Genomic DNA, 11,958 nt, shown 5'->3' with positions numbered 1-11,958 from the left:
TAAGATTATCGGTAATTTTTTATAATACACAGTAAATAATCATCATTTTTTCCTTTTCACCCATCAAGGCTAAATAGCCAAAATAATATTATTATAGATTTTAAACAACTCTTATTATTATAAAAATTAGAATTTAAAATCTTATGCTACTCAATACCTTAAAAGATATATATGAAGATTAATATGATCATATTTGACTATCATATGATTAACTAGATCATATCAGAAATGAATTCTTATGACTAGAAAGACTCAAGACTACCAAAACCAGTTTTTCTTTATAAAGGAGAGGAATGCTATTTCTTCAGTTTAGATGAAGTAAAAAAGAGAAGAACGCATACTCAAATAAATACTATTCTTTTAAGCCTATAGCTAGCTATATTCTACTGTGGAAAGAAAGATAATAGATATTGTTTGTGTCGAAAGGTTATGAATAGATTGGCTAGTCTTCTCCCAATATCTTGATTTTGAACGACGATGTACCGTAAATCCATATATAATATATGGTATAAGCTTAAAAAATTAATCTCTAATTAACAGTTAGATGAAAGATTAATCTCTTTCGAATTGAGATACCGACTTTACAACTTGACTATGTGAATGTTATTTATTACGCTTCATTCACTAAGGTAAATGGTTTATAAATAAGTATTTCTGGTTTAACTGATTGTGAATGTATTACACGAGAAGCATGTAATAATGTTTTGTTGGGGCTCCACGTAGGCTATAGGTACTCCTTCTTGGAAGCATAGTAATTGATTGACTACTTTCATCCGGCCAAACACTCAACATTTCTCCCAACTAAAGGAGGCTAATAATATATGCTGTTGTTATGCGTATCTCCCATTCAATCACTATTTGATCATAGCCCTTCATTTCACCTGCCTATTGACCAGAAATATATGATCAAAAGATCTGAAGGGAGATATTACAAAGACAAGATAAAAAAAGGTTGACTTGAATGGAGGTTGACGTCAAAGTCTTTTAACTCTTTACATCATGTAAGCCTAGGACGCCACGTTCTCTATCTTACCAAGCTATTTCCTTTATCATTCCAAGAAGGTTCTCTTTATTATTTTTTTACAAACTATTTGCTAAACTTTATATCCTTTATAAGCAATACACAGACAAACCCTAACTTCATCGTATTTCATTATTACCATCATCTCTCCCGAGCTCTAAAAATGGCTGCCAAACGTTTTTTTGATGAATCGGGTTCTGACCCAGATCAACCAACCGACAAGCGGTTACGAACTAGACCTTCTTTTGCTTCGTATGTCTTTAACCTTCTAGCTTAATTACAAATCTCTTTTTGGATCTCTCTCTCTCTCTCTCTCTGTGATTTCTGGATCTCTTTGATTTTGAGTCTTGGAGTCTCCGCTTTTTCTTATTTGCATTTCTTGAATTTTTCTTTTCTTTGGTACTGTCCAAAGTTAGAAAATGAATTGGTTTTTCTTTCTTTCTTTCAAAAGAAAAAAGACAAGAAAGTAAAGGAGATTGCACTAAATTGGAAAGAAATAAAGTCTCATTTTCTTTGTTTCTTTCTTTATTTATCTTTGCAGAGTAATTGGAGAAGCGGTTATGGTGAATTCTTTACAAAAATTCTGTTTGGCCTTAGAGCCAATGATTAGGAGAGTGGTAAGTTAATCTCTTATGCATATATCATTAATTCTTATATATTTATACAAGAAAGTATTAGTTGATCACATACAAACATACATTTAAAGTAGGTCCGCAATTTGTTATGTATATGAACCTTATTTTCTTTTTAAATTACTGTAATTAAACTAATTATGTAAACCCTAAAGATTATAATAGTATGTTCATCTTAATTCATCAAGGATTTGTTCATGTTCTATGCATGTTTGTAGGTGAATGAAGAAGTGGAGAGTAGTCTAAAACGGTTGTCATCCTGCAAATTCACTCGATCTCCTTCACTGCGAATCCAAGCACCGGAGCCTTCACCATCACGCCTACAATTAATCTTTGGGAAAAAGCTTCTAACTCCAATATTTACAGGAAGCAAAATCGTTCACATAGATGGCACTTCCCTTCAAATACTTCTAGTAGACAAAGATGGTGGTCGAATGATTCCTACACCTCTCCCTTACCCAGTCAAAATAGAAATCGTTGTTCTTGACGGCGATTTCCCTTTGGAGGATAAAAGCACTTGGACCAGTGAAGAATTTGACAACAAAATTTTAAAGGAGAGAACAGGCAAAAGGCCTTTACTGGCCGGAGATTGCTTAACGGTCACATTAAGAGATGCAACTGCACCAATTGGAGAAATTGAGTTTACTGATAATTCAAGTTGGATTAGAGGCAGGAAGTTCAGGCTGGGTGCAAGAATAGTTCAAGGTAGCTCTCATGGTGTTCGAATTCGCGAAGCGATGACTGAAGCTTTCGTTGTGAAGGATCATCGCGGAGAGTGTAAGTTTCTTCTACCTGATTACTTATATTTATCTGCTTATTTCTTTACTAAATGCATATATCCTATACATACACACTGCATACCGAATTCATCTTATTGTTTGTATGAATATCTCTATTTAGTTATGCACTAAAAATCTTATGTGCACATAAAATCTCAGATTTGCACCAATAAAATTTCAGATTTGCACCAATCAAAGTTTGCACCAATAAAAATCTTAAATAAAATAAAAGATGATCATATATATAGACACACACACATTGGCTTTGTTGTTATTTCTTTGTGATATTTCATGACTTAGTTCACTGTGTATAGATTTTCCCCTTAGACAATATGCATATTACATTTCTTTGCTTGCCAATTAGAGTAATATTTTGGTTTCATGCTTGCTAGACACTTAACAATTATTGGGAAATCAATAAAAATATACAATGATCATCAAATGGCTGCATATTATATATATTATGATCTATTTGCTTCTTTAAAATTATTCCTGCGTCTCTAATTAATATGGGTTGGTGATGATGTACGCATATATAAATTTTTGTCTCTGCCAACGATGGATTGCTTAAATAAAATAGAGAATCTAAGTCTTGAATCAAACTTTTTTAGTGATGAACAAATCAAATTTATTATTAATTTTCTGCAACAACTTGGGATAAATCATATCTATATAAGTTGCTACTTGCTGACTTTTCAATTATTTTATCTGTTCATCAAATTGCTAAAGCTTAGCTAATAATTCATATATAGGGTCCTACCCTAGCTGATTACTCTTGTTGATATATGAATTATTTGATAATCATTCTCGTTTCACTTGTTAATCATATTATAATCTCTAGGATCACTAATTTTTGCCATTAGTTCCCAATACATTATATTAAAAATATATAATTCCTTTTCTTTAAAAATTTTCAATGTATTTTTTTTTAGAAAAAGAACTAAATAATTTTTTAAAAATTTAATAGAAAATTACTATGTTCTTGCCTATGAATTGATTGTTGGTCTATCTTAGGAGATTAATAACTTCAAATCTTTCTTTTATATATATATATATATATATAAAACTTCAAATCTTAATATCCCCCTAAAAATTTTTGATTTATAATTAAAAAAGATAAAATTCTGATTTTGAGTATTTAATTAAAAGACAAAGTACATCACAAAACAAAAAGATTGCATTCAGTGCATATATTAGGACACATCCTTTTCATGCTTTAAATTAAAATAACATACACCAGCAACTTTTTATCAACAAAGAGCCATAAAATTTATTTTCAACATCGAATTATTTATTTAAGTTTCTTAAATAAAACAAGTACAAGTGTCCCCTACTGATACGATCTCAGGACCAGTAACAACCAAGTCTCCGATAATGACAATTGCTATCAATGATGTAAGGTCAATAAATGGTAATTTTGGTCACAGAATTGATAATATTTAATTAATATCATCACAAATTACTCCTAATATATAGTATATTTTAAAATTTAAAGATGAACTAGTAATAGTATTCTTTATCCATTCTAGTCAAATCCCAATATTTATTCAATTGGGATGAGATAAATTAATTAACTCTTTTTTTTTTTTTTTTTTGCAATTGACCCCTGCTTCTCTTATAAAATTGTTTTTCAGAACATCCTATAAATTAAAAATAAAGCTTATAATAATTTAGAAATATAAAATATCAATGTTTATTACTATTTGAGTGAATGAATTCTTGGCATAATATATGCTTTCTAAACTTTTTAAAATTCAAAATTTTTCTCTTAAATCTTATTTATATTTTTTTAAATATGCATATTTGTTCTTCAAAACTTCTAAAAATTCAATTTTCTTCCCTTGAGTTTTCATGTTAGCCTCCTAATGTTCAAAGTTTAACTATATATTTTACTTGGGGTCCCCCAATGTTCAAAGTCTAGCTCAACCTCTCAATATTAGTATATATGTCACATTTTTTCGAACAATATATATTAACCTTTTTTTATATGTATATATATAAACGTAGTGTATAAGAAGCATTACCCACCAATGTTGGAAGACGAAGTATGGCGTCTTGAAAAGATAGGAAAAGATGGAGCTTTCCACAAAAAGCTAAATTCTGATGGCATTAACACTGTCCAAGACTTCTTGAAATTGTCCATTGTCGACTCGCAAAAGCTCAGGAGGGTAAGCAAATTAATTTCCATTCTTTCAATTTCTATACAACAGGTAACTCTCCCTAAATTGATAAAAATACTTGTGATCAAGAAGACTGAAACTCGAGACCTCTAACTCTTCACATAAATGAAAAGATCAACCAAATTACACCTGATTTACTACATTTTCCAAAATTCAAGTACTAAAATATTATAATTATGAATTTTGTATGTTTTGAACAGATTTTAGGTGCTGGAATGTCTGAGAAAATATGGGAAGCGACAATAAAGCATGCAAGGACATGTGAGTTGGGAAACAAACATTACATTTTCCGGGGACAAAATTGTACTGTTACATTGAACCCAATTTGTCAAGTTGTTAATGCCATTATTGATGGTCATACCTACTCTACTAGGGATCTTCCAACCATTAACAGGGTATGTGTCCTTATTTTACACAACTCAAATTTCTAAGTCCTTGTTCATTTTGTTCATCCATTGATTTTAGGTTCATCTTGCTTTATGTAGGGTTACATTGCAAGTTTGGTGAGACAAGCATATGCAAATTGGAACTCATTACAAGAGATAGTTGGAGTATCAAGTGAAATGGCTTTGCTGACACTCGGTAATTAATATGTCTATAATGTAACGGATTATAAATGCATCTCATATCTATATTTAAATTTATCCATAATTTTCAATTTATAAAAAAAAATCAGAGATTGAGCGAATCGAGCTTTTAAAAATTTAATATTCTTTAGATCGAGCAATCAAAAAAGTCATTTTTATCCGAAAATTAAGTAACTATTATTAACAAGATTAATTACTTTAAACTTGATATAGGTGAGCAAGCAGTGAATGAGTACCCGAGTCACCATCTTCAGGCCATGATAAAACCAATTCACGAAATTGGGTATTCAAGTGATGATAGATATACTGACATGGGGACCCAACTTAACACTAGTAGCACTGCGAATATGATGGGATACAACAACTGGCATAATATGGCTGCACCAATTAGTCCGACCATCGGTTATAGCATATCGGAGTCGTCGTCGGACGGTGAACTGACACCTCGGTCCTACATTAATCGCAACTGATGCTTGTTAAACTCTTAACTGAAATGTAAATAGAAATTAGGAGTTATAATTGCTCAGCTTGAGGTAGATAATAGTTTTTGATTTTCCTACGAGTATTCTATACCCTTTTTAATCTTATTTTGGAGCTCGTAGTTGTCTTTTTTATAAGTACTTTTTTCATGGATAGGATTTCTAATATAGCAAATATGTTCGCTGAACTCCAGCGTGTTTTATGACTTCAATCGCCACTTGTGAGTGAGGTTATTTAATTGTTCGATTGCTGTCATTTTAAATTAGTTATTTTAGATATATAAATATCAAATTAGTCAAATAAGGTGTCAATGAGCAATAGATCTAGGTTTGAATCTTCTTTCTCTTCTTCAGTACTGAAATAAAATGTTAACATATAATTACTATTAAATTGTTTTTCTTATTCAAACTGACAAATTACTTCCCCATAATTTACTTGAATTTGTTAAATGATCTTTTGTTGATACACGACTAGTGTGTTTAATAAAGTTTTTCTTTTTTTTTTTTCTTTTTTTTTAAATGATTTAATAAAGAAATAAAAATTAATTTAACCCCTCAACAATTACCCTTTTCTGTTAAATTTTAGCATTTAGAAAGATCGAAAAAGTCAGATTTAAACTTGCAAGGATTGCTTGTCACTATATATGCTAGTCTCAAAATTTGTCTTCCAAATAGTGTTGGATTGTTCTTGCTTCTGATTTATGAATAAAAAGTTCCTTTCTTCTCAAGAAAAAAAAAAGGTCATATTTGACCTTTTGAGCCACTTTAACTCTAAATTTATTTTGATTTTTATAAATTAATAAATTGATTCAATTCAATAGAAGTAGCTTTTCTTGTTCTGCTCTAAAAATGGTCAAATCAAAATTTTCCAATACTTCTTAGTAGAAGTTGAAAATGCATAAAAAACATAATTTCTTCTAATACGTAGTAAATTCATAAAATATGTAGTATAAATTTAATATTTTCAACATGAGAAATTCATTGGCTTCATGTATAATGAATCTAATAAGAAAGGTCAATTTTAAAATGTTTAAATTTGTACACATGTATGAACTCAAAATCATCAATTAAGGTAAAGATTAGATACATGTATCATTCTTCTATTTCATATTTAATTTTTTTAATAAATTATACAGCTTCTTTCAAACTATAATTTTAATAAACGAAAAATCAAGTGCTAAATTCAATCATTCTAAATAAGTTCATAAGTTAAATTAGTCAAAAATGTCAAATATGACCTTATCTTCCTTCATGTGCTCAGTCTATCTCCTCCACTAACCTTTTTTTTTTTTATTTTCTTGTTTTTCCTAAAATAATTCATTACACATCTTTTACTCTATTTACACTTTTAAATGATTTAAATACAACAGTAACTGTTTTACAATTCTATTTTTAAGCATTTTATACCATATAACTTAGAATTGAGAAATTCTTTGCATTTAAAGTGAACTACTTACATTTATGACCTACCAAATAAAAATAAATTATAAAAAATACAAAAATTACGGAGATCACCTTTTTAATTAGTGAAAATTTTTTTTTTTCATTTGTTTCAAATTATATTTTGATTTCTATTTTTCAAAGAGAATAATCCTATCAATTTTCTATTTTATGCATCTTTAATTTATATCAGGCTTGAACTATAACTTAATTTAGTATGTTTACACAATTAAACTAAGATAAAAGACTAAAAGTAGAAACTTCTATCTTGGCCTTCGTTTTGTAAAAGAAACTGAGGGTTCTGTACAAAATATAAATTAATCTAACCTGAAATTTTCTTGTATACACCGATGCCCTTGTATAACACTTTTAAAATTGAAAGAACAAACAAAAGAAAATATTCCATGTCTCTATGTCCACCATAGTAATCATCTACTCTTGTTTTGGTAATAACCAATAAATTGGTTACTCCAATATTTATGTTTTATTTATTTATTTATTTTTTACCATTCAATATTATATACAATGAGCTTGAACTTTTACACTCTGCGCGACGGCAGTTATAACAATTTGAAAATCCATTACGAGCAATACAATTCATTACAAAGTCTATTCGAGCAAGACAACCCACTACAAGTGTAAGGAATTAAATGTTACAAGAATTAAACATATCTCAATCTCATTTTGCCTTCATTGTTCATTCTGCTACCCTTTTTACCCTTGCTATGAGGAAATCAGATAAATTAATATAATATCTAATAGAATTTATTAAAATAATTCAAATGGTAAAACACACTTGAGTTAATGAATTTTCTTTACTATAATATTAGAGGGCTCGGTTCATAGAAAAGACATTCATGAGAATGCTCAAAAAATAAACAACCACAAACCTCGAAACAAAAATAAATATCATACCCTTCGAGTATATAAATATATTTTAGGAAAAAAAATTTTTTTAGCTCATAAATATGAATAGATTAGCAGCACTTTCCTCAAGGGTGTTATAGTAATTTTATCATACCAATTTCACTTCTTCCCTTTTTTTTTCTTTTTTAATTCTCAACTCGTTCACACTTCCCTACATTTGTCATTAGCAAGATTTGTAGCTCCAAATGAAAAAAAATCACCTTCTTCTCTTCTTGTTGGTGCTCTTCATCTTGTGTTACTGCAACAATGGCAGTGACGATCTTTTTACCAAATGTTTCTCTGCAAATTACAATTGTGGAAACATAAAAGGAATACAATACCCTTTTTGGGGTGAAGATGTTCCTGAATTTTGCGGCCACCCTGCTTTTCAACTCATATGTCTGGGCAATCGATACCCATATATCCAAATTGGAAGACAAAGATTCTTTGTTCTAAATATAAGCCAAGAATATTATAGAATGAAAATCGTTAGATGGGACTTGTGGCAAGATTCTTGTCCTGACGGTGAAAATCTTGAAGATGTTGCTTTGGATAATCGTCTCTTTAGTTACACTTCAACTTTCAGAAATCTTACATTAATGTATAGATGTCCTATGGTGGATTCAATTAAGAAATGTAATTTTACATGTAATGAAAGTCTTACAGGTGTTTATAATTACTATGCGGATGAAGTTACCTGGGAAACTCGAAAACCTGATCTTAAAAAGCATTGTCGAGCTCATTTGACTACTCCGGTGTTGCAGGCGGCTTTAGTTCAATTGTATGATTCATCTAGGACGGTTGATGAAGTTGTTAGTGAAGGTTTTGAAGCTGAATATAACGTACATAGACATGCTTGTCTTAACTGTCAGGACTCTGATGGGATTTGTGGTTCTAATTTAACCACACATGATTTTCTCTGTCTTTGTAAAGACCAACCTAAAGAAAATTCATCTTCTCCAGGATCAAGAATTATCTCTGGTATGTATTCTCGTAACCTTATTATCTGTGGAATTATCAGAATTGTCTCTTGTATAGTCTTTTTCATTTTCGAACTTGTAACTGAGTGAAAAATTACAGTTAGATTGTACAATCTTTAAGCTTATTTGATGCAACTTACATTGTTTTGCAGGCCAAAAACCAAGACTAAAGAAGTCTCGAATAGGCATTATTGCTTTTGCCTTAGCTGGAATATTACTTTTCACTGTCATTCTTTTCTATTTTTGGCGCCCCGGATGGATTATAGCATCAAATCCAACACTGATTGTTCCCTTTCGGCAGGTGAGAACTAACAAGAATATTGAGAAAGTGATTAAACAGTTCATTCTCCAAAACAATATAGCTATTCAGATGTAAAAAGAATGACAGGCTCGTTCAAGAATAAGTTAGGCCATGGAGGTTCTGGAAGTGTATACAGAGGAAGGCTGCAAGATGGTCGTCCTGTGGCGGTGAAGATCCTTAATGAAAATCTGAAAGGGAAACGGCAAGGGGAAGAATTTATAAATGAAATTGTTAGCATCAGTAAAACCTCACATGTTAATATAGTTTCTCTGGTGGGATTCTGCTTTGAAGGTCATAAACAAGCACTTGTTTATGAGTTCATGGCTAACGGTTCGCTTGAAAGGTTCATATATGATAAAAAAAGTTGCCTAGGATGGGAAAAATTGTATGAAATTGCAATTGGAATAGCTCGAGGGCTTGAGTATCTACATGGCGGATGCAACACTCAAATCTTGCATTTCGATATCAAACCTCATAATATACTTCTAGATGAATATTTTTGTCCGAAGATTGCAGATTTTGGACTTTCTAAACTATGTCCTAGAAAAGAAAATTTTACTTCAATGGAAGATGCAAGAGGTACTGTTGGATACATTGCTCCTGAAGTATATAACAGATGCTTTGGAAAAGTTTCGCATAAATCCGATGTGTATAACTATGGAGTGATGATTTTAGAAATGGTAAGTGGAAGGAAGAATGCAAATGTTATGGCGGAAAATAGAAGGAAGATTTATTTCCCACATTGGATCTACACTCGTCTGCAACTCGAAAATGATCTGGGGCTATGTTCTGTTAGGACCAAAGAAGAAGATGAAATTGCAAGAAAAATGACCATAGTAGGCCTATGGTGCGTACAGACCAATCCTTCACAAAGACCTTCAATGAGTCAGGTTTTGTTTATGTTACAAGTTTCCAGTGATTCACTGGAAATTCCTCCGATGCCTTTTAAAGTTTCTCCTCAAAGTTCATCAAGTAACTATTCTGCTGCTTCAGTTTAATGTACTCGAAAGAAGCAAAACTTAGGCACTGTAGAGGAGCTAACCCATTTCATTATAACAGCATCAGGAAATGTCAGCAAAAGAACCACCTTTTAGCAATCCAACATCATCTGATGGAATATCAATTTCCTCTGCCTTATCAATATTGTAATCCTTACTTTGAATCTCAGTTTCCAACACTTCTTCCATAGACGGTCTTAAATCCTTCGTGCTTTGTAGACAATCAAATGCTAACTCTGCCACTGCATTTGTCATTCTTGTTATTGCATAATCTGATCCAAATCCAAGGCTTCAATCAACAAGTTCATCTAGTGCACAACTTTGTATCTTATTGATGGCGAAACTAGACAATTTTATCTCGTGTCAATTCCCAGCGATTTCAACAGCAGGCAGTGATGATATAAGCTCAATCAAGACCACTCCAAAACTATAAACATCACTCTTATCAGTAAACCGGTGGAACTCATGGTACTCAGGATCAACATAACCAGGAGTTCCTTGTGGAGCAGCTGAAACATGAGTAACATCCAGTGGAAAGAGGCGAGACAATCCAAAATCTGCAACTTTAACATGAAAATCGTATTCAAGGAGAATGTTTTTGGTTTTCACATCACGGTGTATGATATCAGAAGCATGGAGATATGCTAATGCACAAGCTGACTCTACTGCAATTTTCATTCGAGTAGACCATGGAAGCCCACCAGACTTTGCCCTTTCACCATGAAGATGACCAAAAACTGTACCATTAGGAACATACTCATACACTAGTAACAGTATCCTACTACGGTGAGCGGTGGAGCCATATAATGAGACAAGATGTGTCTGGCGAAAGCGAGATAGGACCTCAAGTTCATTTATAAACTGCCTAACTCTCCTGTAATTGTTACCATACAAGCGCTTAACTGCAATTTCTCGCCCATCCCGGAGCATGCCTAAAGAGAAAAGATACACATAAAAGTTTTATTTAACATAATTCACTTAGATATTTAATGACAGTCTCTTCTTTTACCATAGTATACTGTGCAAAAGCCACCACCTCCAATTTCTCTAGCAGCGTCAAAATTATTGGTTGCAGCTTCTAGTTCACTGTACGGGAAGATAGGGGCAAAGAATCCAAGCCCTTTCTCAATATCTTCCTCTGAAGAAACATGTTCCCGTAAAGAAACAGAAGAAGATGGACCAAATTGTTTCAATTTCTCTAGCAGCGTCAAAATTATTGGTTGCAGCTTCTAGTTCACTGTACGGGAAGATAGGGGCAAAGAATCCAAGCCCTTTCTCAATATCTTCCTCTGAAGAAACATGTTCCCGTAAACAAACAGAAGAAGATGGACCAAATTGTTTCAATTTCTCTAGCAGCGTCAAAATTATTGGTTGCAGCTTCTAGTTCACTGTACGGGAAGATAGGGGCAAAGAATCCAAGCCCTTTCTCAATATCTTCCTCTGAAGAAACATGTTCCCGTAAAGAAACAGAAGAAGATGGACCAAATTGTTTTTTCTTGTGACGTAGATAGATGAACAAGATTACACATATTATGCTACAGTTGCAATAGCTGGCCCAGAACCTGGATGTAGAAGATGGGGAACGATTTATCATTCAATGACAGATTGATGTTCAAGCAATTTTTATCATATAAGAAAATAAGGAACAAAATAAG

The 11,958-nt window shown here is 31.9% G+C and overlaps 4 protein-coding genes across 4 annotated transcripts; 3 read left to right on the top strand and 1 right to left on the bottom strand.

Moving 5' to 3' along the window:
• Positions 1 to 1,114: 1,114 nt before the first annotated feature.
• SARD1 (Calmodulin binding protein-like protein) lies at positions 1,115 to 5,866 on the top strand. The gene is made up of 7 exons (XM_012237669.4): positions 1,115 to 1,273; positions 1,563 to 1,638; positions 1,872 to 2,430; positions 4,440 to 4,600; positions 4,813 to 5,007; positions 5,098 to 5,194; positions 5,413 to 5,866. The coding sequence occupies exons 1-7, from the start codon at positions 1,185 to 1,187 to the stop codon at positions 5,667 to 5,669; spliced, it is 1,434 nt and encodes a 477-aa protein (XP_012093059.1). The 5' UTR covers positions 1,115 to 1,184; the 3' UTR covers positions 5,670 to 5,866.
• A 2,364-nt stretch (positions 5,867 to 8,230) lies between these two features.
• Positions 8,231 to 9,150, top strand: LOC149496393 (LEAF RUST 10 DISEASE-RESISTANCE LOCUS RECEPTOR-LIKE PROTEIN KINASE-like 2.7). The gene has a single exon (XM_089721334.1). The coding sequence runs from the start codon at positions 8,231 to 8,233 to the stop codon at positions 9,092 to 9,094; it is 864 nt and encodes a 287-aa protein (XP_089577460.1). The 3' UTR covers positions 9,095 to 9,150.
• A 12-nt stretch (positions 9,151 to 9,162) lies between these two features.
• Positions 9,163 to 10,303, top strand: LOC105650730 (LEAF RUST 10 DISEASE-RESISTANCE LOCUS RECEPTOR-LIKE PROTEIN KINASE-like 2.4). The gene has a single exon (XM_089721369.1). It carries the CDS (start codon positions 9,386 to 9,388, stop codon positions 10,301 to 10,303), a length of 918 nt encoding a protein of 305 aa, XP_089577495.1. The 5' UTR covers positions 9,163 to 9,385.
• Positions 10,011 to 11,755, bottom strand: LOC105650731 (LEAF RUST 10 DISEASE-RESISTANCE LOCUS RECEPTOR-LIKE PROTEIN KINASE-like 1.1). Its single transcript, XM_089721333.1, is given in 3 exon segments — positions 10,011 to 11,235; positions 11,313 to 11,532; positions 11,693 to 11,755. Coding segments are annotated over 3 exon segments (924 nt in total). The 3' UTR covers positions 10,011 to 10,594.
• Positions 11,756 to 11,958: the final 203 nt, after the last annotated feature.

This window comes from Jatropha curcas, chromosome 5 (genome assembly GCF_041381405.1).
Source record: "Jatropha curcas cultivar XTBG-Jc1 chromosome 5, XTBG_Jcur_1.0, whole genome shotgun sequence".
In the NCBI taxonomy this organism is placed as follows: Eukaryota; Viridiplantae; Streptophyta; class Magnoliopsida; order Malpighiales; family Euphorbiaceae; genus Jatropha; species Jatropha curcas.
Note: the sequence above shows the minus strand (reverse complement) of the source record. Positions and strands in the feature narration are given on the sequence as shown.